Below are 27,824 nucleotides of genomic sequence, written 5' to 3'. Positions count from 1 at the left end.
GCTACCCACAGAAATCCTTTGGTTACCTCTTCTATAGACCCAATGATAATGTGGTCTTTATGGCAAGGAGAGGTGTCTTTCGCGAGAGAGAGTTCATAAGCCAAGAAACAGTGGGAGGCAAATTGACCTTGAAGAAATTCAAGAGTCAATTGGTGAAGGAACCTCAAACCCTAGCAATCAACCTCAGGAGGAAACTCATGTTGATCCAATTGACGAGTCTGTACCTCTGAGGTGTTCCACGAGAGTTAGGAATGCACCTGAGCATTACTATGGTTTCCATTTTATTGTGGAAGGTGATACACTTATCAGTGATAGTACCCTGGTAAGTCTGGATGAACCTAACAGCTACACGGAAGCCATGGCAGGCCCTGAGTCTGCTAAATGGAAAGAGGCTATGGACAGCGAGATACAGTCCATGTATGACAATAAAGTTTGGAACTTGGTTGACAATGTACCAGGTCGTAAGACAGTCGGGTGCAAATGGATCTTCAAGAAGAAGACCAAAATGGACGGTAATGTACACACTTATAAGGCGCGACTGGTTGCAAAAGGCTTTTCTCAAACTCCGGGAGTTGATTATGATGAGACCTTTTCACCAGTAGCGAAGATTAAGTCTATTAGGGTTTTACTAGCCATTGTTGCATTTCATGATTATGAAATATGGCAAATAGATGTAAAAACCGCTTTTCTTAATGGAAAGTTGGCTGAGGATGTTTACATGAGTCAGCCAGAGGGTTTTGTAAGCGCAGAGTACCCTAATAGAGTGTGTAAGCTTGAAAAATCCATCTATGGATTGAAGCAAGCACCTCGCATATGGAATCTTTATTTCGATGAGAAAGTCAAAGAGTTTGGCTTTTCGAGAAGCGAAGATGAGTCATGTGTATATGTCAAGGCTAGTGGGAGTATAGTTAGCTTTTTGGTACTGTATGTGGATGACATACTACTCATAGGAAATGATATCCCAACCCTGCAGGAAGTTAAGTCCTGGCTTGGGAAGTGTTTCACTACGAAGGACCTTGGAGAAGCTGCCTATATCCTAGGGATAAGGATTTTTCGAGAGACAGGAGTAAGAGACTAATTGGACTTAGTCAAAGTACCTACTTGGATAAGGTGCTGAATAGGTTCAGCATGCAGGATTCCAAGAAAGGAGAGTTACCAATCCAGAGTAACGCCAGACTGAGTAAGACTCAGAGCCCGAGTACAGAGGCTGAGATAGCTGAGATGAGTCGAGTACCGTATGCTTCCACTGTAGGCTCGATCATGTATGTTATGACTTGTACTCGTCCTGATGTGGCCTTTGCTTTGAGCATGGTCAGCAGATATCATGGGAACCCTGGCAACGCTCACTGGACTGCGGTAAAGAACATTCTCAAGTACCTGCAGAGGACTAAGGACTGGGTCTTTACCCTCGGTGGGAGTGATGAATTGAGAGTAGTAGGGTATAGTGATGCTAGCTTCCAGACTGATAGGGATATCTTCCGCTCTCAGTCAGGCCGGGTCTTTACCTTAAACGGAGGAGCAAATACTTGGAAAAGTTCCAAGCAGGAGACAGTGGCTGATTCAACTTGCGAATCAGAGTATATAGCAGCAAGCGAGGCAGCAAAGGAGGTGATATGGATGAAGAAATTCATTGGAGACCTTGGAGTAGTACCAACTATAAAGGAGCATATGGAGATTTTCTGTGATAGTGAAAGTGTTGTTGCCTTAGCTAAGGAACCAAGGGATCACGGGAGATCCAGACACATTGATAGAAAATACCATTTCATTAGACATCGAATAGAAGAAGGACTCCTTGTGGCAAAGAGGGTATCATCGGATGAGAACCCAACAGATCCCCTCACGAAGGGACTGGGTAGGGTAAAGCATCTTCAGCATGCGAGGCGCATCGGGCTAAAGGATGATATTAGTTTTAGAATTTAGATAGCTTTTGAAATTTGTAAAGTGTAATTGACATTTGATGATAAATAAAAGTTGTTGTTTATTTATATGTAAAGTGTTACTATCTTCTATCAATCGTTTACTATCATTTCAATTTTTGCATGTTTTGACTTCCAAAAATAATTATTTTATGGTATATCATATTATTCAAACCATCCACAGTCAATCATACTTTGGAAGTAGGTAATGAGGCAAGACTGTCATGAAGGGTTTGTAGTTTGTCTGGGACAAAGGGGCTTCAGTGTTCATGAGTACTCCTGGAATAGCGATTCGAGTATTGGATTCAACCACGCTCACTTGTATCAGTTCATGGAATTTATCTCGAGTGATCGTGAGACGGTAATATCATATAAGTTTTCAAACCTAGAGATATGATTTGTTGACTATGAGTTGGTTATACATTGATTGTATGAAAACGCATTGGTAACTCGATGTTATAAAACGTGTTTTTGTGTATGATTCAACAAGTAGTAGAACAAGCATATGATTCGAAGTTTATCTGTTCCTTTTAGTCCTTGGAGGATTAAAAGCGATATCTGGGCCCCTCGATGATTTTGTTTTGACCTGTGTACCGGGCCCGGTCAGAACTAAATTGACGTGTTCGATTAAGTTCTATGTCAAACAAATCAGAAATCGGGAAACAAACTGCTGGACAATAAGTACGACATTGTTCCATGTATTTGTCCGGCTGATATCTTGAGAGCAGAGGATTATATGATCACTTATCTTAAATGTAACGTCATCTTAGTTCCGCGAGACTTTGAAAGCGTTACGATTGCTGATCGGTTCCTGAAGTCATACTTGCAGCTATAGTTATTAGACTTATCCAAGTGGGAGACTGTTGGATAAGGTGTCTAACTCCATAACTATTTTTGGTATGTACTTGACCCGATTGGCATGGTCCATTTGGGTTGCATGGCATCATGACACTTGGATAGACAAAATGAGAAAATGACACTTATGGTTTATTAATATATTATAAGTTCTAATATATTAATAATATTATATAATTAGTATTTATCAAGAATTAATTTGGAGTTAATTTTGTGATCAAAAAGAGACTAATTAAATATATGGGGTTGATTGTGCAAATGAAAGAGTTCGGGACGATTGCAGAGCACACACCACATGTTTCCGCATTCTATGAATTACTCTGATTTGATGATGTTTTGCTAAATCTTGGTTACCTTGATTTTATGGGAAAGATATGTATTAATGATTTATTAATCTAAAAACAAAAATTTTTATGTCATGATTTTCGGGACGTTACACAAATAGGTTGCATGTGAACTTAAGGGTTAAGTTATTTTGCCTCATGCTTTGCTTTATGGCCTTGTGTTCGATGGTGATGTTAGAATAGATTTGATAAATTGTTGTTATTCGTCAGAAATGACATGAAACATTATTTGTTTTCATGCATTGTTCAGATAAGGTTTTCAATATTCATTTGATGATGTGAATGGTTCAATTTTAGCTTATAAATAGGGTGTTTTTATGTTTAAAGCTTTCCCTTGTAATGGTGTATATGAAACTATGATTTTTGTTGATAGCTTAGGAAATAGTGTATTTTATATTGATTCGTCTAATGGTGTAGACAAATCATGCTTGTGGCATTGTCGTCTTGGGCACATTAACAAGAAACGCATCGCCCAACTCCAAAAGGATGGAGTGTTGGAATCATTTGACTTAAGGATAGATGATGAATGTGAGTCTTGTATTTTAGGTAATATGACAAAATCACCATTCACTGGAACATGTGAAAGAGGTTAAGGATTGTTGGATCTTATCCATAATGATGTATGTGGATCCTTTAGATTTGCTACAAGGGATGCAAATCGATACTACATGATGTTTACGGATGATTATAGTAGATATGGATATATCTAATTAATCAAACATAAATTAGAAACCTTTGAAAAGTTCAAAGACTTTAGACATGAGGCCGATAATCAATTGGGAGGAAGATAAAGATGCTCTAATCTGATAGAGGTAGAGAGTATATTAGCATCGAGTTCCACGACTACCTCAAGGAATGTGGGATAGTTTCACAATTGACTCCTCCTAGGACACCACAACTTAATTGTGTGGCTGAGAGGATAAATCGAACCTTGTTAGACATCGTTCGTTCCATGATGAATCGAGCTTCACATCCTACTTCTTTATGGGGGTATGCCTTAGAGACAGACACCCATATCCTAAATCTTGTTCCTACTATCAAGGTTGCCAAAACTCCTCATGAGATGTGTACAGGGAAAGTTCCCTTGTTGGCACATGTCAAGGTCTGGGGTTGTGAAGCTCTCGTGTGACGAGAAACTCATGGAAAACTAGAACCCTGATCCAAGAGGTGTATTTTTAATGGCTACCCACAAAAGTCTTTTGAATACTTTTTCTACAGACCAAGTGAGAATGTAATCTTAGTAGCTCGAAGGGATTCTTTCGTGAGAGAGATCTCATATTGAAAGAGGATAGTGGGAGTGAAATTGACCTTGAAGAGATTCAGGATTCAACCAATAAAGGAACCTTAGAAGACACTAGCTCTCAACTAGAGGATGAGAATCATGTTTACCCCATTGACAATTCATTACCTATTTGTCGATCCAGTAGAGTTAGCATGTCACCTTCGTTCTATGGTTTCCATATAACATCGAGTGGAGACACGTTTATCAATGATGGTACACTGGTAAATTTGGATGAGTCAGCTAACTACAAGGAAATGATGGGGAGCCCTGAGGCTGCTAAGTGGAAAGAGGCAATGGATAGCGAGATCCAGTCGATGTATGATAACTAAGTTTTGGAATTTGGTTGATCATGTACTAGGTCGAAAGACAGTTGGGTACAAATGGATCTTCAAGAAGAAGACCGACATGGATGAAAAGTTTCACACATTCAAGGAACGACTAGTTTCGAAGGGATTTACTCAAACCCAAGGGATTGACTACGATGAGACCTTCTCACCAGTGGCTAAGATAAAGTCTATCAAGATTATGCTAGCAATAACAACGTTTCATGATTATGAAGTATGGCAAATGGATGTTAAAACCGCTTTCCTCAATGGGAAGTTGACTGAGGATGTTTACATGAGTCAGCCAGAGGGTTTTGTACATGCCAATTTTCCTGACATAGTGTGTAAGCTTGAGAAATCCATTTATGGATTGGAACAAACATCTCGTAGCTAGAATCTTTGCTTCCATGAAAAAGTCAAAGAGTTTGGTTTCTCTAGGAGTGAGGATGAGTCATGTATGTATGTCAAGGCTAGTAGGAGTATAGTGACTTTCATAGTATTGTATATCGATGACGTACTCCTTATGGGAACAATATTCCGACCTTGCAAGAAATGAAATCTTGGCTTGGAAAGTGTTTCGCCATGAAGGGCCTAGGGTAAGCAGCCTTTATTCTTAGAAAAATGATTTTGAGGGATACAAAGAAATGATTTATTGGCTTTAGTCAGAGTACATACTTGGATAAAATACTAATACGTTTTAGTATGGAGAATTCCAAGAAAGGGGATTTACCCAACCATCATACTGTTACGTTGAGTAAGACTCAGAGCCCCACTACTGATGAGGAAATAACCGACATAAGTCGTGTCCTATATGTTTGATCAGTAGGTTCGATCATGTATGTTATGACATGTACTCGCCGGATGTGTCTTATGCTTTGAGCATGGTTAATCGATTTCAGGGCAATCCTCGTAGAGCTCATTGGACTATAATTATGAATATTATTAAGTATCTACGAAGGACGAAGGACATGGTTCTAGTCCTTGGTGGCAGTGATATGTTAAGAGTAAGTAGATATGATGATGCCAATTTTCAGACAGATTGAGGAAACTTCTGTTCTCAGTCAGGTTGGGTAATGGTGTACCAGGCCGGTAGTCTGAGGAAACCCATTACTGGCCCGATACTTATCGGATCGGCATCACAGGCACCACGAATCGTTACGAACGAATATAAATTCGAATACGTCGTACGAAATCATCAGAATAATATCCCATGAAACATGCAAAAGAAATGGTATGAAACAATAAAATAAATAAGGAAAAGACAAGAGACGTACCTGCCTATAGATCGGATGATAGATGAAGGACCGGTCAAGGATATAAACTCTTCTACCAATGAGCAGCCTATAAATACCCCAGAGACATGATATACGGGGTAGAAGAAGGTATGGCAAAAAAAAGAGATATCATACATAACATTAAGGCAACACTAGAAATCACAATGTAAATTAGGCATAGCGGAGATATATTAGGGTCCAACTCTCGGTATGGCTGTCTGAACTATTACTTGTTTATCTTATGTAGAGTGGATTCCCAGACGCTTATTGGACTGAGAACTTTGGTTGAGAGCGCTAAACATGCGCCTGGAGTTCTCTATAACGACGCTGGATTTTTTTGTTAAATTGTGGAGAAGTGACTTGGAAACGTTCCAAGCAGGATACGGTGGATGATTCTACTTATGAATCAGAGTACATCACAGAAAATGAGGCATCGAAGGAGACGACTTGGTTGAAGAACGTTAACGGCAATCTCAGAGTAGTCCCGACCATTCAAGAGCTATTGGAACTTTTCTGTAATATTGAATGGTTGGTTGCTTTGACAAAAGAACCAAAGGATCATGGTAAATCCAATCATATCAACAGGAAAATACCATTATATAAGACATAGGGTTGAAGAAGGTCATCTCCCGGTGAAGCGAGTATCATCAGAAGACAATCCTACATATCCTTTCATGAAGGCTCTGAGTAGGGTTAAACACAACCAGCATGCTAGGCGCATTGGATTAAGAGACGATGTTAGTTTTAGTAGTTAGTTGACAGTTTTGAAACTTTGTAACTAAATAAATGTAATTGATTTGGTGATTAAATAATAGAGAATTATTTATGAGTATTGTACAACCTTTTTCAATTATTTCTTCTTGTGTTTCACTTTGCATGTTTTACTTCATGAATGATTTAATTATTCGAAATTCCACAGTCGCTCATATTTTTGGAAGTAAGTAGTGAATTACGACTATCATGAATAGATTGTAGATTGTATATGGGGATTAGACATTGCAATGGATTGCTACAATATTCATGACTACTTAGAAAAATGAAGATTTTGAGTATTGGATAAACCCACACTCAGAGAATTACTTAATGGATTATATCACAAGTAATTTTTAGATGATAATATCTTTTATTCTTCAAACGAAGATATATATATATATATAAGTTGTAATTTACAAGTCAATTATACATTGGTATTGTGAAAACGCATTAGTAACATGATGTTATAAAACATAGTGTCATGTATGATTTGGTGAGTAAAAGATGCAAGTATATAACTCGAAGTTTATTCGTTCCTTTTTCCCTAACAGGAAAAGCGATATTTTTGGGCCCCTTGGTGATTTGGTGTTCACATTATAGTGATGGACCCATCCATGACCGAATAGATGTGTTCAACTAGTAGTCTAATGATGTCATCACAAATCAGGAAATTGGGAAATATAATTTTGGAAAATGAGATTGATTGTAATCCATGTATCGGTGATTTGGTGTTCACATTATCTTAGGGCCAATGTCTGATTGGATCAGAGTTTGAAATTTTCTTCGGAAAGCACACTTTGCTGTTTAATTTAGAAGTTATACTTGCAATTGTAGTTACAGACTTATCAAAGTGTGAGACTTTTGGATTAAGGTGTCTAAGCCAATAACTAAATTGATATATACTTGAATTAAAATCAAAGTCCTTTTTGGGTTGCCCTCAAAACTAGTAATTGACTAGAATGACTTTAAGAGAGATAGGTTGATTAGAATTAATATTTTGCTAATATATTATGAGATCAATATATTAATTAAAAATAGTATTATTTAATTTATAATTAATACGGAATGAATTAGAATTGATTTTAGAATTAATTGGATTAATTAAAAGTGCAAACACTTAAGTTGTACTTATTCAATAGTTGAACAAGAGAATAATTCTAGATTCTTCCAGGGGGGATTTTGGCTTGCTTTAGTGTTTTTAGAATGCTCCATGTGGATAATATGGATAATTAGGAAACTAGATAATTCCGAATTTGAAATAATATTATTTTATTTCAAATTAGGGTTTCTAGGGTTTTTCTATCAGCTATAAATAGGACCCTTGGGATTCCTCATTTTCGTCTATCACATATACCAAAGGAATAGCCAAAATTCCAACTCCCTTTCATCTCTCTTTAAGTGTTCTAATTGCTAGGGTTTGGGTACAAACCATTAGAGACATTAGATATTTTGTGCTTGCTTTCCAAGACATTTGAAGAAAGGAATTGGTTTGATGTGGTGAAGGATTACGAATGTGAGATCCTTTACTACCCGGGCAAGGCCAATGTGTTGGTCGACGCCCTGAGCCGCAAGGCAGTAGCGGTCCCGATTCGAGATATTTTTCTGAGGATGACAATGATTACTCCATTGCTGGAGCAGATCAGAGAGGCGCAGGTAGAGGGCCTGTAGGAAGAGCGCCAGAAGTGTGAGCGGATCGTAGGCCGGGTGGCCTTGTTTGATTATGACAGCCAAGGGTTGCTGACCCTGTATGGGAGGGTCTGGGTTCCGTACTGGAGCGGAGTACGGCAGGTTCCGATGGACGAGGCCCATAAGTCGAGGTTCTCCATCCATCCTGGGGCGACGAAGATCTACCGGGATCTTCGCCCTGCTTATTGGTGGCCCTGCATGAAGCGGGACGTAGCGTGGTATGTGGAGAGGTGCTTGACCTGCAGGAAGGTCAAGACCGAGCATCAGTGACCCCACGGCAAGATGCAGCCGTTGGATATTCCCGTGTGGAAATGGGAGGATATCACCATGGATTTCATCACCAAGCTTCCCAGGACCGCACGAGGAGTAGATTCGATATGGGTCATCATGGATCGGTTGACCAAAAGTGCTTATTTTATCCCGATTCAGGAGAGCATATCGGCTGAGAAGCTGGCTGAGATATACGTGTGTGAGATGGTGGCACGACATGGAGTGCCTGTCTCGGTGGTGTCAGACCGAGATGTTCATTTCACTTCCAGATTTTGGAAGCGGTTTCACGACGAGATGGGTACTCATCTCCATTTCAGCACCTCTTTCCACCCTCAGACAGACGGACAGAGTGAGAGGACGATACAGACTCTCGAGGACATGCTGCGCGCATGTGTTTTGGATTTTGGTGGCAGTTGGGATACGTACCTTCCGTTAGCGAATTCTCGTATAACAACAGTTACCACACCATCATAGACCAACCTCCCATTCGAGATGCTCTACGGGACCCCAATTTGTTGGGGCGAGGTCGGTCAGAGGGTCATGGGGAGTACTGAGGTAGTACTCAAGACTATAGAGCGGATCCAGCAGGTCCGAAGCAGGCTCCAGACTGCTCAGAGTCGGCAGAAGAGCTACGCCGACAAGCGACGTTCAGACTTGGAGTTTCAGGTGGGCGACATGGTCCTCCTGAAGGTGTCACCTTGGAAAGGTGTCATCCGGTTCCGGAAGCGGGGCAAGCTGGACCCCAGATACATTGGTCCTTTCAGGGTTATAGCCCGGGTGGGCAAGGTGGCGTAACGACTGGATCTTCCAGCAGAGCTCATCCAGATCCACAACATTTTCCATGTTTCCCAGTTGCGGAAGTGCTTAGTGGATGATTCAGTGATTGTGCCCTTAGAGGATATTCAGGTTGACGACATCCTGAACTACATTGAGAGGCCGATGGCGATTCTGGATCGCAAGACAAAGACCTTGAGGAACAAGGTTGTTCAGTTAGTGAAGGTGCAGTGGCAGCACCGCAAGGGTTCAGAGTGGACGTGGGAGCCCGAGGATGAGATGAGGGAGCACTACCAAGAGTTATTTTCAGACGCAGAAGACTTCAAGGACGAAGTCTAAGACAAGTGGGGGAGAATTATAACGCATGGTTCCTGGTATGCTCTTAACTCATTAATTTATTCATTTTGGAAGGACAACTCGACAAGTTGGTGGCCCTAAATCATCGAGTAGAGGGCAGAACATGCGCGAGTTTTAAGCTATCTACTCGACGAGTCGAGAGCCCTCGACTCGGAGAGTAGGTCTGCCTGAAGGAAACCATAATTTTGGGGTTTTGCACCCTATTTAAGCTCCTTAACCCCCACCCCTTGGCCTCATTTCCAACCTCCATGTCCCAAACCCTAATCCACAAAACCCTAGAGCTTTATTTGAGAGTGTGAGCCATTTGGAGTGATATTTGTGTACTTTTGAAGCTTGTGGAAGAAGAAGAGGATAGAGGGCTCAAGGGGGAAAGAGTAGATCCAGAAACTACACACCATTTGATACATTTTCTGGTAATCAAGTTTATATCTTGGCTATTAGTTCATCAGATCTCATTATGTCTATTTTATGAGGGTTTTTGGTCCAAGCATGATAACTTTTGGAGAATGATCGACCCAAGTGGGTATTCTTCCAGATCTAGGACCTTGAAGGGCTGATATGACATAAAGGTGAAAACTATATGCCATTGGAGCCCCCATGCAATCCATAGAGTTTCATATTGGCCTTTTTAGCCCCAAAAGGCCATGCATGTAGAGAAAGGAGGGAACTTTACGTGTCCGAGTAGTGTTAGGGGTTTAGATCTGTGGTTGTAAGCTTTAGTTAGTGTATAGATGGCTTAAGGACCAAGTTCTAGGTCCCAAGGAATTAGGGTTTGAGCTAAACCCTTTAATAAGAGGTATTAACGGGTAAAGTTGGATCTGAAGTGTTGGGACTTAATCCGTTAAGATAGCCTAAACAGACAAGGGGACTCGGCGAGTCCAGGGGGGACTCGGCCAGTTGGGTAGGGTTGTCCCGATTGTGTACAAGGTGGAACTCGACGAGTCCGTGAAGGGACTCGACGAGTTAGTTTGTGTTTTCACGACTAAGATTGGCAAAGGAACTCGGCGAGTCAAGGGATTGACTCGACGAGTTGATTCAACTCAAATGTTGACTTTGACTTGGACTAAGCGTTGACTTTGACTGGGACTTCGACTTGACCAAGTTTGACCCGTAAAGGGGTCTTGACATAAGAGATGGTCATTTTACCCTTAGAAGGGTTATCTGTTTTTGACTAAGTGATTATTATGATAATGATAGTCGGGGAGTCGTTGGAGCAACCACTAGAGATTCCTCACACGAGATTTCAACAGCCACTTTGGAAGGTGAGTCCTCTTCCAGTAGGAACGGGTCTAAGGCACCAAGGCCGACCCGTTTAGTCAGTAGTAGCTCCGGACTACGGTCCGATGTCGGGCGGGGCCCGAAGTAAGTTATATGTTTTTTTTCTGGATTTCAATCTGATGTCGGGGCGGTACCGAGGGATGCTTGTATGCTTGATGTCTTTGTGATTCTTGCATGAGTTTGTACTTGTATGTTTCCGGATCATGATCCGATGTCGGGGCGGTTCCCGAGGAATGTTAGTATGCTTCCGGATTACGGTCCGATGTCGGGCGGGGCCCGAGGACTGTTTACATGTTAATGTTATATGTTTAGGTTTATATGTATTATTTGATTATGCTCATATGTATTCCAAGATATGCTCGATGTCGGGCGGGGCCTGATGCTGAATAGGGTTCGATGACGGGCGGGCCCCGATGTCGGGAAAGCCGATGTCGGGCTATGACCCGATGTAGCAGGGGCGGGGCCCAAGATATGTTTATGTGATATGTGTATGGTATATGGTAGTTGGGGAGACTCACTAAGCTTCGTGCTTACAGTTTTCAGTTTTGGTTTCAGGTACTTCCGCTAGGAAGGGGAAGAGCTCGGGATGACTGCATGACACACACCACAATTTTCAGCCTGGGAAGATTTACTCTGATGTTTGACACATTATTTTGATACATTCACAGATACTATGTTATTTTTGAGAAACATGGTTTATGACTTTTTTTTATTGATGGATGATATTAATGGTTCTTACTAATGAAATTAGACGGAATTTTTGGACTATATTTTTGGGATGTTTCAGATTTGTTGGTTCCACAGTATGTTGTGCATGAGGTGATGAAGAAGACAAGGTACCACGACATGCTTAGGGATGGCATTCGAGAGTTCATGGGCATATCGAGTTGAAGGACCCTGGAGGACATGATCGCCAGAGCCCAGGAATAGGTGATTGAGTTGGAGCTTTAGACGAAGCGCAAGCCGGAGTAGGTTTCGGGAGCAGTGGGCCCGATGAAGAGGCCCAAGAATTTTGACTCACGATCTAGAGGCCAGCAGGGCCGAAGCCGTTGCGACAAGTGCGGGAAACCGCACGATGGGGCGTGTCGAGTTGGTGGTTCAGGCTTCTACAAGTGTAGCAAGACTGGTCATTTTAGCAAGGATTGTACTCAGGTGTCAGGTCTGATATTCTTCCATTGCAATCAGACGGGCAACAAAAAGTTCGATTGCCCGAGATTCACAGGAGGAGCATTGGCGGCTCCCGTGCCAACCACCTTGTGTTGGATTAAGGTTTCTAAGTTCATAACTTAATTGGTATAAACTTGTAAATAGAAGCAAAGTCCTCTTTGGGCTGGCCTCATAACCATTAATAGCTAGAAATGATATTAGGATAGATAGAAAAATGATTTGTTAATATATTAATTGGGAATGGATAACTGATATGTTAATTTCTTATGTGATTAATAAATTATCATGAGATCGATAGTTAAATAATTGATTTGTTAATTTATATAGTTAATAAATTAATAAGAAAACAATTAGAATTAATTAATTATTAATCGAAATTAATTTGAAATTAATTCGGGATTAATTGGAATTAGTTAAAGATGCGATGGGTGAATTGTAATTGTCCAATTGTTGAACAAAAGAAGCAATTCTAGAACCCTCCATGGAATGGACGGTTCTGGAGTGGTTCTTAGGGTTTCCGAAAGCCTCCTGGTTGCAGATATGGAAAAGATTTGAATTGTGATTAAATCTATTATTTAATCAGTTCAAATCTTACTAGATCTACAAGTTACCTAAACTATAAATAGGACCCTTGGTTCATTATTTTTGTTCATACCTTTTCCTTTAAGCTTAGGAATGAAATTTCTATCCCTCTCCTCTCTCTCTCTCTTCTTCATTCTATGGTTTCTAGGGTTTTGGGTACAAACCATTAGAAACATTAAACTTTTGGTCATTGCTTTCCAAGGTATTCAAGAAGGATATTGGTGTGATTGTTTACTACAATAATCAAGAGGTATGTAAGCCTAATCCTCTGTATATTTCGATTATAGTAGGTTACCATTAGGGTCCCTGATGTTCATAGTTTATTTCCATCAATAAAGAAAACACAAATCTAAATAGGTTGCATGTGAACTTAAGATTAAGTAATTTTCTGCCTCATGCATAGATTTGTAACCTATAAAACTCGTTAATGGGATTAGAGCCTAGATTGTTTTCTATTGATTGTGCATAATAGTGAATGGATCAAATTTAGGGTTTATAGAAATTAAACCCTATAGACTTGAAATTTCGACTTGGCTAGGGTTTCTTGAAACCCTAGCTGCCACCCCTTATTTTCGAAAATGCTAGGGTTCCCTTAGGGTTTTCTAGTTTCCTTAATTATTGTTTTAAAAGCCTTAAAATTTGAATAATTAAAGTTGGATAACCCCAAACCTTAATTTCGAAAACTATAATATTTTTTTGGATTAGTAATAAATTTGAATTATTTTATTAATTATTTAATAGAAAATAATTATTTAATCCCTAAATTATTTAAATTAATTTAATTAAAAGTTAATTAAAAGATAAATATTAAATCATAATTCGTTTAAATTTAATTAATTAATAGTTTAATTTAGATAATTAAAGTTTAAATCTTGTATTTTGAAATGTTCAAAAGAGATCTTATATATATTATTAAAAGTTTAATTACTATATGTATAATAAAAGTTAGTCGAATCAATATTAGGCCTCATCCACGAAACCATATAAGGAAACGGCCTATAAAATGACCGTTGAATGAGTGTCATTTTCACCCACGACCCCCATGTGTGGTGGAGGGTCATTAGCCGAACGAGTTCCATAGGACATAATCTCATTAAAAGTATAATGATATTAAGTACTAGAACCTTCTTATAAAATTTCACTCTAGTTACTTTAGGAAAATGTGAAAAGTATGCTCATCTATGAAAACGAACATCATTCTTTATAAGTTGTTAGTGGAGCGTGCATTGTTAACCAACATACTAATGTGGGCCCATAAAGTTGAATTGATGGCACAACTCGAAAATTATTGTTGTTGATGGAGCGTGTGTGGTTAACCAGTACATCAACGTGAGATGATAAATGACATCGAGGTTCTCAAGAGGGTTTGCATGGTTATTCACATCTCGTTTGTGATCCTTGGCATCCCAGTCACAAAAGTGAGAGCATAATCCGAGATTAAACATGTCATTGATAGGTTCAATTAATCTCAAAAGATCTAGGAGTTTCAAAATATTGAAATTGGTAAAATCCTTACCTACCTAAAATAGATTCGAATTTAATTACGACATCCCTCTTCAAAGTTCGAATCGAAAATATGGATCCTATCCGTAATTTAAATTTTGGGTAATTAAGGGACAATGTAATACCTGTTGGAGGTGGAGCTTGTCGATGATCATTCAGTGAGCGCTTCGAGGGTTCACCAGGGATGCGTTATGAATAGGTTCAGTGAGAGGTATTCAGTTGATCTCGTTCTGATTCCTCTGTGAGGGTCGAAGGTTATAGTGGGTATGGACTGGTTGGGCCCCAATGGGGCTATGATTGATTGTGAGCATCAGTTACTGAGAGTTCAAACCCCAAGTGGGGGAGAACTGGTTATTCATGGCGTGGGTGCTCAACATGAACCGACTGTCTATTCAGCTGCAAGAGTTAGGAGGTATCTTCAGTAGGGGTGTTCCGGATTCCTAGCTTATGTAGTGGGTACGCTAGTTAAGGAAAAGAAGATTGTAGATGACGTGCCCATTGTTCGGGAGTTCCCCAATGTATTTCCCAAGGATTTGTTGGGAGTGCCTTTTGAGAGACAGGTCTAGTTTCAGATTTATTTGATTCCAGGTGCGACGCCGATAACCGTGGCGCCTTATCGCTTAGCATATCCGGAGATGAACGAGTTGTCTACACATCTACATGAGTTGTTAGACAAGGGATTTATTAGACCGGATAGTTCGTGTTGGGGAGCACCGATCCTGATTGTGAAAAAGAAGGATGGTTCACACAGGATGTGTATTGACTATCCTGAGCTGAATAAGTTAACAGTGAAAAACCGTTATCCACTTCCAAGGATCGACGATTCATTTGATTATCTCTAGGATGGATCTTGGTTCTCCAAGATTGATTTGAGATCGGGTTATCATCAAATGAGGGTTCAGGATTGTCACACCCCGGCCGTCGGCGGAAACACCGGGCGGTGTAACGTCATTTCTCGTATCATAGTTATCAACTTCCTGAAAACACATGCAATTTAAAATACGTCAACATAAAGTTGGTGAGTCCACAGGTTTTGACTCCATATAAAAATAATACATTTTCCAAGTTCAAAAGTATAGTTTTGAAAGTATCATTTTGACTCTCTAACGTTTAGCAAATATATCCTAGGTATAAAAGTTTACTTACCTAATAAGTAGTTTACCTATAAGTCTCATATACTATGAATATAAGTGTTTGTAATGTCATACAAACGAAAGTTGCTACATATAAATCTTATTTCAATTCTATACGAGTAAAACCGCTACGTATAAATCTATTTCAATTCTATACGAGTATGTGTGTTAGGTATAATTATCTACTTAATATACAAGTAGTACCTAGGGTATAAGTAAGGGAAACTTATACTTAACATTAATACTTGTATAACGACAAAGTATAATGCTTCTAACAATTTGCTACCATGAGTCCATGACTACGACTGTATGACTTAGTTTTATACCTCTTATTATTATTACAAGGATCACACCTTATGGTAGTTACAAGGATCATACATTGTGGTAGTTACAAGGATCACACCTTGCGGTAGTACAAGGATCACACCTTGCGGTAGTACAAAGATTACACCTTGCGGTAGTACAAGAATCACACCTTACGGTAGTACAAGGATCACACCTTGCGGTAGTACAAAGATTACACCTTGCGGTAGTACAAGGATTTCACTAAGATCCCCAATCTTAGATGATGAATACAGTAGCTCAGGTAGACTTTGACGGCGTTCTATAGTTCTAACAACAAAAGCATTTTCGTGTCTAAAACCCTAATTTACTAGACTTATGCTTTTAAACATTACTCCTAATTTCATAACATTTAGGCAATATAACAGCTATAACTTGAAGTAAAACTAGGTTTTATCTTGACATAAAACCAATAACAACAACATATAACGTCCCTACTTTTATCTTGACATAAAACTATCAATAACAATACCAAGTTTTATCTTAACATAAAACTAACAATAACAACATATAACATATCCAATTTTATATTGACATAAAACCAATAGTAGCAACATACTTTATAACTTAACATATAGAACTTCCGAATATAACTTCGGAACTATATCGCACACAACATATATATAGAATCCTAAGTATAACTCAAGATCTACATTAGTATACTACTGTAACATGCTAACAACTTTACGATAGTTGTATACTTTCAGATACAAAATAACTATATCCCGATTATTATAACTATCTATGTTGATACTAATATACTATCATATAGATATAATACTAACATATATATAATATTTAGCATGCGTTTTCCCCCGAAAATATTAGAAAGTGGGGCCGTGAAACTCACCCTAGTAGCGTGATCTATAGAATCTAAGCGGACAGAAGCTCGTCGTAGTCAGGCTCGGGAAGGAAAACGGCCTTCGGAAACGAGAGAGAAAGAAAGTGGAAGGTGTAAGGATTGAATGAGCTTTGATCGCTATTTATAGGCTGTTCTGGGCCATTTCACGTCGTGGCATACCAAGGGTCACGTCGTGGCCATCCATGAGTCACCCCGTAGCTTCAACACGTGTTTTCTAGCCCCGATTAGTGTCCCAGACACGTTTCACGTCGTGGCCTTAATTGCCACGTCGTGGCTTAAGGCGGCTAGGGTTTCTTGCCACGTGTCATGCTCTAAGACAGCTGCATCTCCGGAAGGTCATAACTTTTGCATACGAACTCCGTTTTTGACGTTCTTTATATGCACGCGTAGTTAATTCCGAGTACTACAACTCTCTATTAGGTTCCAATAGCTAATTCTAAGACTATTTTAAATTCCTCTTATTATAGAGATTTTATAGTGTTCGGTTTATCATAACTTCTTCACGCGAAGTCAGATTTAGATGTTCTCTATATATTTGGAATCGTATGGACGTATACTTTGATTTATACTATAAAGTATGTATGAAAGTTCATATTTATATTAGCATTGTCATGAAATACATAGTGAGTTTACTACATTACTAGTTTAACAAAATCACATTACATGATTGGTATAATCACATGTGATTGTTATTGACCTAATTTTGACGGGTGTTACAAGAATGAGGATGTGCAGAAGATGACCTTCAGGACTCGTTGTGGTCACTATGAGTTTGTGGTGATGTCATTCGGGTTCACCAACACACCAACAACGTTCATGGATCTCATAAACCAGGTGTGCAGGCCGATGTTGGATCGATCCGTGATTGTGTTTATTGATGATATCTCTATTCTAAGACCAAAGAACAAGATGAGGAGCATCTACGAGAGATATTGGAGATGTTGATGATGGAGAGGCTTTATGATAAGTTCTCTAAATGTGAGTTCTGGTTACGCGAGGTGCATTTCTTGGGGCACATCGTCAATAAGAAGGGTATATTGGTCGATCCGACCATGATCAAAGCAGTGATGCAGTGGGAGATTCTGAGGACACCATCGGAGGTTCGGAGTTTCCTTGGGCTAGCAGGATATTAACGAAGATTCATTTAGGAATTCTCCAAGATTGTTGTTCCATTAACCCGATTGAAGAAGACGAATATTACTTTTCGATGGGGGTGTGAGCAACAGGTAGCATTTGAGACCTTGAGGCATATATTGTGTGAGGCTTCGATTTTGAGCCTTCCGAGGGTATGGATGACTTTGTGGTTTATTTCGATGCCTCAATTTTGGGTTTGGGTGCGGTACATTTGCAGATGGGTCATTTTATTGCTTACGTATTTCTTTTTAGTTTAATTATTAGCATTATTTTCTTGATTAGAATACCGTTCCATGTGATCGACTCCTTATTTACTCTACTTTATCACTATGCGATTAGGTACACTGCCTATTGTGTTTTAGCTAAGTTGAATAATTGGGATATAAATTTAAGGCTTTTTAAGTGATTATATAAAACACATCATATATGTACGACTATGGATATCAAGTTGACATGTAGACTTTGTGGGCTCATATAAATCTACAGACATTCATTGATTACATAATTTCAAGCTAAGAATGGTAGAACTGGAATATGTTGGTATTAATTTAAGTTGTAAAATCTACAATGGTCTAAACTATGGGTTAAAGAGAAGGATTACAAATATTTTGTTTGAATAGACCCTATATTACTCAACAAGCGGTACAAAGACAAAATGTTAGAATTGCACAACATTTGAAACGATGATAACAATGAAATCTTTATAGAAGTTATAGAAGAAGTCGTAATTGAATGTATATCTATGCAAGAAGATGATTGAATTACATCGGTAAGTTGGAATATTTGGTTTTGGGTGTGTTTGGTTCTTATGTTAATGTATGTATGTGGTATGAAGATGTATTGAATGGTAGGATGACCTTTAGTTAGATGTTTTTATAGAACAACATTAGTTATATTTGGTTGTTATATATGGTATTGATGTAATGTTTTTCTTATTCATTGTTATAATTTGGTGTTAACTAATTAATGTATGTAGATTTTGTCTTAAATCTTGCAATATATATATATATATATATATATATATATATATATATATATATATATATATATATATATATATATATATATATATATATATATATATGCGCTCCTACAAAATGTATAAACAAAAATGACTTGACGAAACAACATGCCTAAGATGAGTTGAGCAAAATCGGTTTGACCAAATATGACTAGACCAAAAGTACTTTATCAAATAACACACTAAGGGGTCGTTTGATAGAGGTTGATTGTGTTAGAAATTATGTTAGATGATTATACCGAGTCAGAAGCAAAAATGGATACCAAACAATTGGGCTGAGGACTGAGTCTGACACTAAAGAGTAAAATTCAGTCTGAAGCTTTTTTGTCGGACCAGATAAAGAGAAAAATGATGGACGCGGTCAGAAATTAGGACCAAGTCAGGAGGTCTTGAAGTCAATCAAACATACTGACTGGAAAATATGGACCAAGTCCTTGTTGGTAATTTTGATAACCAAAACATAAAACGCGGAAGCATAACTTTAGATCTTTAATCTCGAATCTGTCAAAAGAAAACTTTAAACGTGAAAGAATGATTACATACCTTGTTCCATTGAGATTTTTGGATCTAGAGACTAGGAAGAGCTTTCCAGTTGATCTCAAGAACTCCCTCTAAAACCCCCCAGCAATGAACCAAATGAATTTCTTAGTGTATTTTCGTGTATCTTGATTTGCTCCTCATCACATATATTTATAGATGGAGAAAAACCCTAATGTAAGAGATGGAAGGGATCTTGAGGATCTTGAGTCAAACCGGAAACTCAACCCACAAGGTAAGTAAATATTCTATAAATCGGTCCATCAACAATTTATACTCTTACCATAATAACTGGATTTAATAATATATCGTACATATTTATGAAGTGGTCCCATAATTATCCAACAATCTCCTACTGGACCATGAATATATAAATGTACGTATAACTGTATAAGCGCTTTAATGAATGTTATTATAACATTGGTACCCTTAAACAATCTCGTCCACTAATCATAATAGTATAGGATCAAAGTGGCCTTCGTTACAATTTACGTAACTAAACCTATCAATGGTCACATATACATATATAACTAACGACATAGATTAAACATGATGTGTGGTTTTAAAATCTAAATAGATTTCCAACGAGTTCCTCTTTAGATTGAAGTGAGATCAAAGTTCAAATAAGTGCAACTAATAATGGAGTTAACTAAATTCTTAATTCTGTACAGAAAAACATAATTGATCTTAAACAAAACATAAAGCACCATAAAACTCCCACTAAAACCAAATATCACACCAACGTGTGTAGTATGCTCATGAAAGACCTAGGGAGGTAATCCCTTTATGAGCGGATCCGCTTTCATGGAGTTTGTTCATATGTGCTATATATATTTCCATTTTGCACTATTGTGTTAGCAGAAGGAAACTTGATGTCAATATGCTTTGACTTAATAGAACTTTTGTTGTTGGAATATAACATTGCTGACTTATTATCACAACTTTAGTGGTCTTTCAATACCAATAATGTGTAGCCTCGTGACAAATTTCCGCAACCATATTCCATGCTACAAATTATGATGCCATTATGGAAGAAGCTACCGAAGTCTATTCCATGAAATGGCTTATCATGCTAAAATGTAAAAGTATCTTGATATGGATCGATAACTATTTTGACATCTAATAAAATCATATTCATAATAAAATGATCTCCAAAACATCTGATTTCCTATGATTGAGCATATAGCCTTTTGTTATATATAGCTATCTTAAAATCCATTTGGCTACTTTCTTATGATCCAAAATTAGGTTCGTAGATATCTGCCCAAAACCAGAAAGATAAATTTATTCCCACTTAATCTGTGATACACAAAATACCATAAATTCACAAATAATTTACAGTTAAAATGAAACTGCTTAGTGAAGCCAACCATAATGTTTACAAGTTAAAACAACCATAAATGTTTACAACTTTACAAGAGCAAAATAGTTATCAACAAAAAAGGCTACCAAACACATTTACACAAAAAGTTATCACACCACCATGTTTGTCAACCACTTGTTTCTTTAACTTTATTTGTGTCATCGTATGTGACGGCATCCTCAATTTAGTCGTAGAAGTTGCTTCATGAGTGTCATCTATATCCTCCTCTTCACTACTTTTCTCATAAACAACTTGAGTCTATGGTGTTGCATCTTGTGTAGCATCTTGAGTATCACCGCCATTAGATTTTATTACTCGCTAATTAGTGGATTATCAAACAAAAATCAAGTTTTGAATGTTTTATTTCTATTTTTTTAACATTGATTTTTTATAAATGAGTTCAAAGTTTAGGGACATCTCTCAATATTTTCCATGATCAAATGGATGGCATTAGATACAAACATGTCAAATTAGTAAAAGAAAAGATCAAATATAATTTATTTATATAGTTTAGACATTCTTATTAAACAAACTTGTGATTATTGACTTGTAGTGTTCTATACTAATACTAAATACATCAATAAATTATAAAGGTAATCAAAAAGTAGAAAAACAAGTTTTAACGGACAACTCATGGTATGTTTGAAAGACTAGCTGAAAAACTAGTTGATAGTTGAAAAGTTAGCTAAAAAGCTTGTTGTTAGCTAAATAGCTTGTTGTTAGCTGAAAAACTAGTTGTTAGTGTATAAGGTAACTGAAAAAAAAACAACGTTTGATAAAAATAGCTGATAAGCTAGCTAAAAGATATAAAATGACGTAAAAGAACATTAGAAAATATGTTTTTTATATATTTAATTAAGTAAATTCGGAAAATTTTAAAAAATCTTCTGAAAAACTAGTTTAAGTAGTTTTTTAAAAAGCTAGTTTATCAGATACTTTTGACTAGCAAAACACGACAATTTTAAAAAGCTCAAAAAATAAGCTAACTTATCAGCTGGCTATGACACACCAAACTTGTCCTAAAGTCTAAAACCTATAGTTTTACGGTATTGTATGAAAAAGTTTTACATGCATGCCCTAACCTCTGTGGTTTTGCCGTGTTAGATACCGTTTAAATATAAGTTTATCATATCATTTGCTATTTAACTTGTAGAACTTTTTTATTTTGTCATTTTTTAATTGAAGATGCACGTATCGTAATCTAAATTTATAGTTGACGAATCTTTTTCAAAATTTGATATGCATATATGATACATACTAAGTCTAAACTCTTAACAAATTCAATTGGTTCACAATATAAAAAGTTATACATCATGATATAACTAGTAATTAATGAAATTTTATTAGTTTGAATGGATTTGGTGGTGAAAGTTGAAGGGATAATAAGACTAAAACGCCAACGATGGGGGAGCTGGAAGCGTCGTGCTCCAACGTGGCTCACCAAAATGTAAGAACATGCATAATAGTGGTGGTAAGTACACATTTTTCTACTTTAATATTCACCCTAAACACAATTCCCAATGGAAGTGTCTCTATATTGTTTTTGTAATATCGGATTTATATTGAGTTATTGAATATAATGAGTGAGATTATTTAGCATCGAACAGTTGGAATTACGGGATTCAACATTTTTATAGTGTGTGATAAAAGCATATTTTGATGAAACTTATTGTTATATTATTTGTTGATTTAACTACTAAAAGATAGATTAGACTTTTAATAATCATATTTGAAAGTCAAAAGTCAACAGGCTCATATAAATGATATACAAAACATTGAAAAATGAAAAGTCAAAAGTTAATTATATCTGAAAAACTAGCTGATAGCTAAAACGTTAGCCGGTAGCCGTTAAAAATAACATTTGATGAAAAGTGGCCGATTAGATAACTTGTAAGGTGTTAAAATGACATCAAGAGTATGTCAAAAAAAAATGTGTTTAGTATAACTAATAATATATATATATATATATATATATATATATATATATATATATATATATATATATATATATATATATATATATATATATGAGAGAGAATTTTAAAAAGGCTCTGTACATAAAAGCTACTAAGAGTAGTTTTTTAAAAAACTAGTTTATCCATTAGTTTTTAGTTTGTTAAAAAAAAATTGTTAGTTGTGACGAATCAAACGTCACCTATATACCCAAATGTAGTTGTGACGAATCAAATGTAACGTATATAAGCTTTTTTTTTCCAAAATCATTTGATCCATTCTACCCTTTTCGTTTTATAACTCTAATTATAACCAAACTAATAATTACATTGCAATAATGGCTAATAAACATAGCAACAGTTTTTCTTTAATTAAAAATAACAAATGTTCCAAATTTTGCAATTACACGGGGACAAAGCCTGCCATAGATCGATTCTTTATGCTCAAAACAGTACATATTTATCCGTTTGGTTTATTATTACTTAAATAATCTATTTCAATCTACCTTAATAAATGGGTAATTTTAATTTTATCATCACACATTCGTACTCAAATGAATCAAGTAAAACTAGAACTTTTAATTAGATATATAGATCGTAATGATTGTATTATTGATTAGCTAACAGTTGAAAGTAGCAGCAAAATGTATTGTATTGTTATATTTTCAGTTTATCAGTTATATTCTTGTATTTTCATAAAAGTATAAATTATAGTTAAGATTTTAAAATTACAATTGAACAAATATTTTTAGAGTACAAGCATATAAAAGAATATCTAAACTATATTATTAGTTTACTTAAAATGAAGAAAGTAAATTTCCTAAACATAAAGGAATAAGATTATGTTGTTATCATACTAAAAAAATACATTGTCAAAATGAAAATCAGCCAAAAGTATGTTGTTATTCAATGAATTTACACCTCTCTATAGACCATAATGATTTTTGAAAACGAAAGATTCTTATAAATGGTACGAAAAGTTGAATAATTTTGATTTTGATAATAAAGGTTACGTTATGGAATAGAAAATGAAGCAAAAACTGTTTTGCTATTTATAACATTTTGCCATTTTAAAGAGCAAAATGCATGTAAAAGAAACATGGATGCTTTGAAGTTGTGAATGTGTAAACAGTAAATCTAAAGGTTAATAATTGTCGGTTTTTTAAGAATGATTTAAGCCCATGGGGCTTTGGGTAGGTCTGTCTCTTGGTGGATGCTTTGCCCTTTTCTTTTGCTAACCTTTAATTGACCATCTATCTGTTTCAATTACTTTTTTTTTAATTTACAATTAGAATGTCTGTATAGTATATAATTTTTTTTTTTTTACTCTACACAACAAATAATATTCTTTTTCATATTATACAGTCATTCTAAAACATAAATTATTATATTCTAAAACATAAATTATTATACATGACAAAAAAAATCATTTACATTTAACTTTCAAAATTAATTATATGCTATCGATTAATTAAAATTAAATAATTTAATCATAATCAATCAGCTTCATATCACACATTTAAATATCCCGACAAGTTGTACAGAAAATAAATCAAAATAGCCCTACTTTGTCTCTCGACGTATACAATTTCAAAGGATTGTATATGCATATTTTTTGATATTATTTTATGTAAATTAGATATTAAACTTTATTTGATAATTATTAATATCTTTAGCAATGGATTTTGTATAAAGTAAAGGAAAATTTAAATGTTAAAGGAGGGAACAACTTTACATAAGTAGCAAGTGATGTGTAATTAAATTTATTTATCTATTACATTTATTTATTTTTAATCTTTGAAGCAGGTTAGATGATGCTTTAAATTTTACACTTCCTAGTTCCTAGTTCCTAGTTCCTTTCCTTTTATAAATTTACATTTTCACCCCTTCACTCTCATCTCCTCAAAAAGCCCCCAACTTCCTTTCAGCTTTGTCCTCCTGTCTTCTTCAAACGCAATTCCTATCCCCAGTTTCCTACCCTCTTTTCTCTATTTCTCTCTGCAAACATTCACACGTTTATGGCGATGGAGGAACCGAATTTCTTCATGGGGGATTACTTCGGCGCCGGAGAATGCTCCTTTGGACACCAGAAAACCACCGACATGATCAACAATAACAGCAATCAGTTCATAATCGATGACCTACTCGTCGATTTTCCTAACCATGACGATGTTGTTTTGAATGATGCGTTTTTTAACAATGTGATTGGGAATTCAGGTGATTCGTCAACGGTGACTGCTGTCGATAGCTGTAATTCCTCAGTCTCCGGTAGTGAAGCTCCGTTTTCCGGTAATCTGAGCTCTCGTAGCTTTTCTGAGTCGAAATTCTCCGGTGATGAGCTTTGTTTACCGGTAATTACGACTGGATCACGTCATGAAACTTGTTTTAGTTTTCGATTTAGTTGATTCTGGTAGATAATTGTGAATTTTCAAATTGAATTGTTAATTTGTTATACAGTATGATGACTTGGCGGAATTAGAATGGCTTTCGAGTTTCACAAAGGAATCATTCCCAACCGATGACTTTCAAAATCTGCAAATCGTCTCCACCGAGAACATAAATCCGGCCACCGACACATCGTCCTCTGCTTTCTCGTCTGAATTCCGACGGATACCAGTAGTCGGAAACAGAGTAAACTCGCAGATATTTAAGAGAGACGTTTTCGTCCCTGGTAAAACACGCAGCAAACTCTCACGAGCACCTCCCTGTGATTGGACCTCACGGATCATCCACTTGAAGCAATTATCATCTTCAAACGCGGAGATCAGATTGCAGAAAATGTTGCCGACGAAGAGACGTCAACGTGAGATTCCTGAAAGTTCGATCACGAGATGCCTGCATTGCGGTTCCGACAAGACGCCGCAGTGGCGGACGGGACCGATGGGACCCAAGACACTCTGCAACGCATGTGGAGTCCGTTTCAAATCAGGTCGGTTGGTACCGGAATACCGACCCGCTGCCAGCCCGACGTATGTGTCGGCAAAGCACTCCAATTCACACCGGAAAGTAATGGAGATCCGACGTCAAAAGGAGCTCCGAAATGCAGAACATCAGTTCATCAATCGGAGCCCCATTTCAATCGAATCCAACGGTGTCGATGATTGCTTGATTTATCGTCAAAGTGGGTCCAGTTTTATGCACATGATATAGTACGGAAAGGAGCATTAAATTAGCGTGAAGCAGTTTACTAAAAAAACAATTTAGCATTAAAATTAGAGCCCATCTAAGAAGGATTAAAAACAAGTCGGTAATAATTTTTCATTAATGTAATCAAATTATTTCTTGCATTTTGTAAAAGTTTTAAGACCTTTGTTACTTATAGTCTACAACCGATTTTATTGTAACAGTTAAAGACATGCCAAATACATCAACAAGAGCTGACTTTATGGTATGAAAAAAATAAAAAACTAAATATTGTAATGTTTACATTAAAAAGTAGTTATCATATTATATCCCAAAAAGACTATTGCACGCCACTATTTTCCTTATAAAGCCTACTATAAAAAAGTTTGCAGTGTAATACTGATACTTTTTTATTATTGTAGTTTATACTACAAGTTATAGACGTCTTTGTACTAATATAAATCTAAATGTAATATCAAAAGGCTTTTTATATAGATATATATAAACAACTATGTAAGTACATAAAAATGACTTTTTTTTTAAAAAAAAAATCTTTCAATGAACCATTAATTTCCTTTTCATTTGAGGATTAGTATTTTAATTTAGGAAAAATAAAATAAAACTAGCTTACAAACAAAGTAAAGGGAAAATGATAATCAAGCAAATGGTGCATCTTTTCATAAAATATATGGTCCGCAAACTTAAAGGGCCAGCGTACCCCCATTGACCCACTGCTCGGACCTTTCTAATCATTTTGTTCAAGATCAAATCTCGATCATTATTACTTGCATAATCTTAAAATCTCCCAAATCATAATGTAATTAGTTAATAACAATGAACACCAATGTGAGGCTAGTTTATTTGATAGAGGCTTTGTTTTTTGAGTTGAAGTTCTCGAGTTTTAATTCGGGCGTTGGCGAAAGACAGTCAAACACGGATCACTTTTAGGGCTTGTTTGATAAACGTCTGACCGAGTCGAGTCAGACGTTTTTGGCTGACTCGGTCAGCAAAAGGCGTTTGTTAATCGAATTATGGGTATCTGACTTGGTAAGAAGGAATCTGAATGGGATAGATACGGGAAGACAACTGACTGAGAAAAGTTCCACTTTACCCTTGCCCTACGTTTTCTTTCAGCGCCTCCATCATTCTCCATTGTACAACGCCTCCTTCTCGTCGATTCTGCATCTTCCCACCACCGACAATCTCCTCCACAGCGCCTCCATCATTCTTCATGTTTGATGTTTATGTTTTTGTTCTATTCATATTAGGAAAATATTGGACTTAAATTGAATTTTTGTTGTTCTATTGATGAGTTTGAGAGTTCATACATACCTGACTGTTTGTTGTTCTAGTGATGAGTTTGAGGATTTTGATTCTTGATTGTTGTTGATTCATACAAGTTTTATAATTTTATAATTTTAGGATGTTGGTTTGGAACGAGTGTGAGGACAAAACCTTTCTTTAGGCATGTATCCATGAACTAACCACTAATGGTCGTGAGGGTAAAATGGTCATTTTTCATTAGTCAGCACATTCAGTCAGATGTACAATCAAACAACATGATTTCTTACTCTGTCAGAAGTTCTTACCCAGACAGACATTTCTCAGTCAGCACTTTCTCAGTCAGCATATATCAAACGGAGCCTTACTTCTAAATTTCTTTTAAGGGAATTTTTTTTTATGTTGTTTCTGTTTACTTCCCAGTTTTTAGTTTATAAACAAATCCCTTTTTTTGTTATTTGTTTATTATGTTGGACAAGTTTGACTTATGCAAAAAGATATAGACCATTACTTCTTGTTCATGAATATCAACATGACTTATCTTATACTACTCTTTTGTTCAAGAAATAATTATTATTTTGTACCCTATTTATTTGTTGGGCCCGACACCCCCAACATTACGTAGAAGTTCTTGTTGGATTATTAGGACCTGGTTGGAAAGCAGTAACAATGGTGAAAGAAATATCGAAAATACTAAATTAGGCTTTTTGTG

At 36.6% G+C, this 27,824-nt stretch overlaps 1 protein-coding gene across 1 annotated transcript; it reads left to right on the top strand.

Annotated features, from left to right (window-relative positions):
- The first annotated feature begins 24,555 nt into the window (after positions 1 to 24,555).
- LOC145144174 (GATA transcription factor 9-like) lies at positions 24,556 to 26,071 on the top strand. The gene is made up of 2 exons (XM_079074850.1): positions 24,556 to 25,059; positions 25,166 to 26,071. Exons 1-2 carry the CDS (start codon positions 24,727 to 24,729, stop codon positions 25,856 to 25,858), a joined length of 1,026 nt encoding a protein of 341 aa, XP_078930976.1. The 5' UTR covers positions 24,556 to 24,726; the 3' UTR covers positions 25,859 to 26,071.
- Positions 26,072 to 27,824: the final 1,753 nt, after the last annotated feature.

Source organism: Lactuca virosa, chromosome 1 (assembly GCF_052849685.1).
Source record: "Lactuca virosa cultivar CGN04683 chromosome 1, Lactuca_virosa_CGN04683_v6, whole genome shotgun sequence".
NCBI classification, from domain to species: Eukaryota; Viridiplantae; Streptophyta; class Magnoliopsida; order Asterales; family Asteraceae; genus Lactuca; species Lactuca virosa.
This window is presented reverse-complemented; position numbering and strand designations above follow the sequence as displayed.

What these genes read in the sequence shown, in the direction of transcription:
- LOC145144174 (XM_079074850.1), top strand. Translation starts at nt 24,727, where the DNA reads ATGGCGATGGAGGAACCGAATTTCTTCATGGGGGATTACTTCGGCGCC. An exon ending in GTGATGAGCTTTGTTTACCG is followed by an intron (nt 25,060 to 25,165) that starts GTAATTACGACT and finishes TTTGTTATACAG; the next exon opens with TATGATGACTTGGCGGAATT.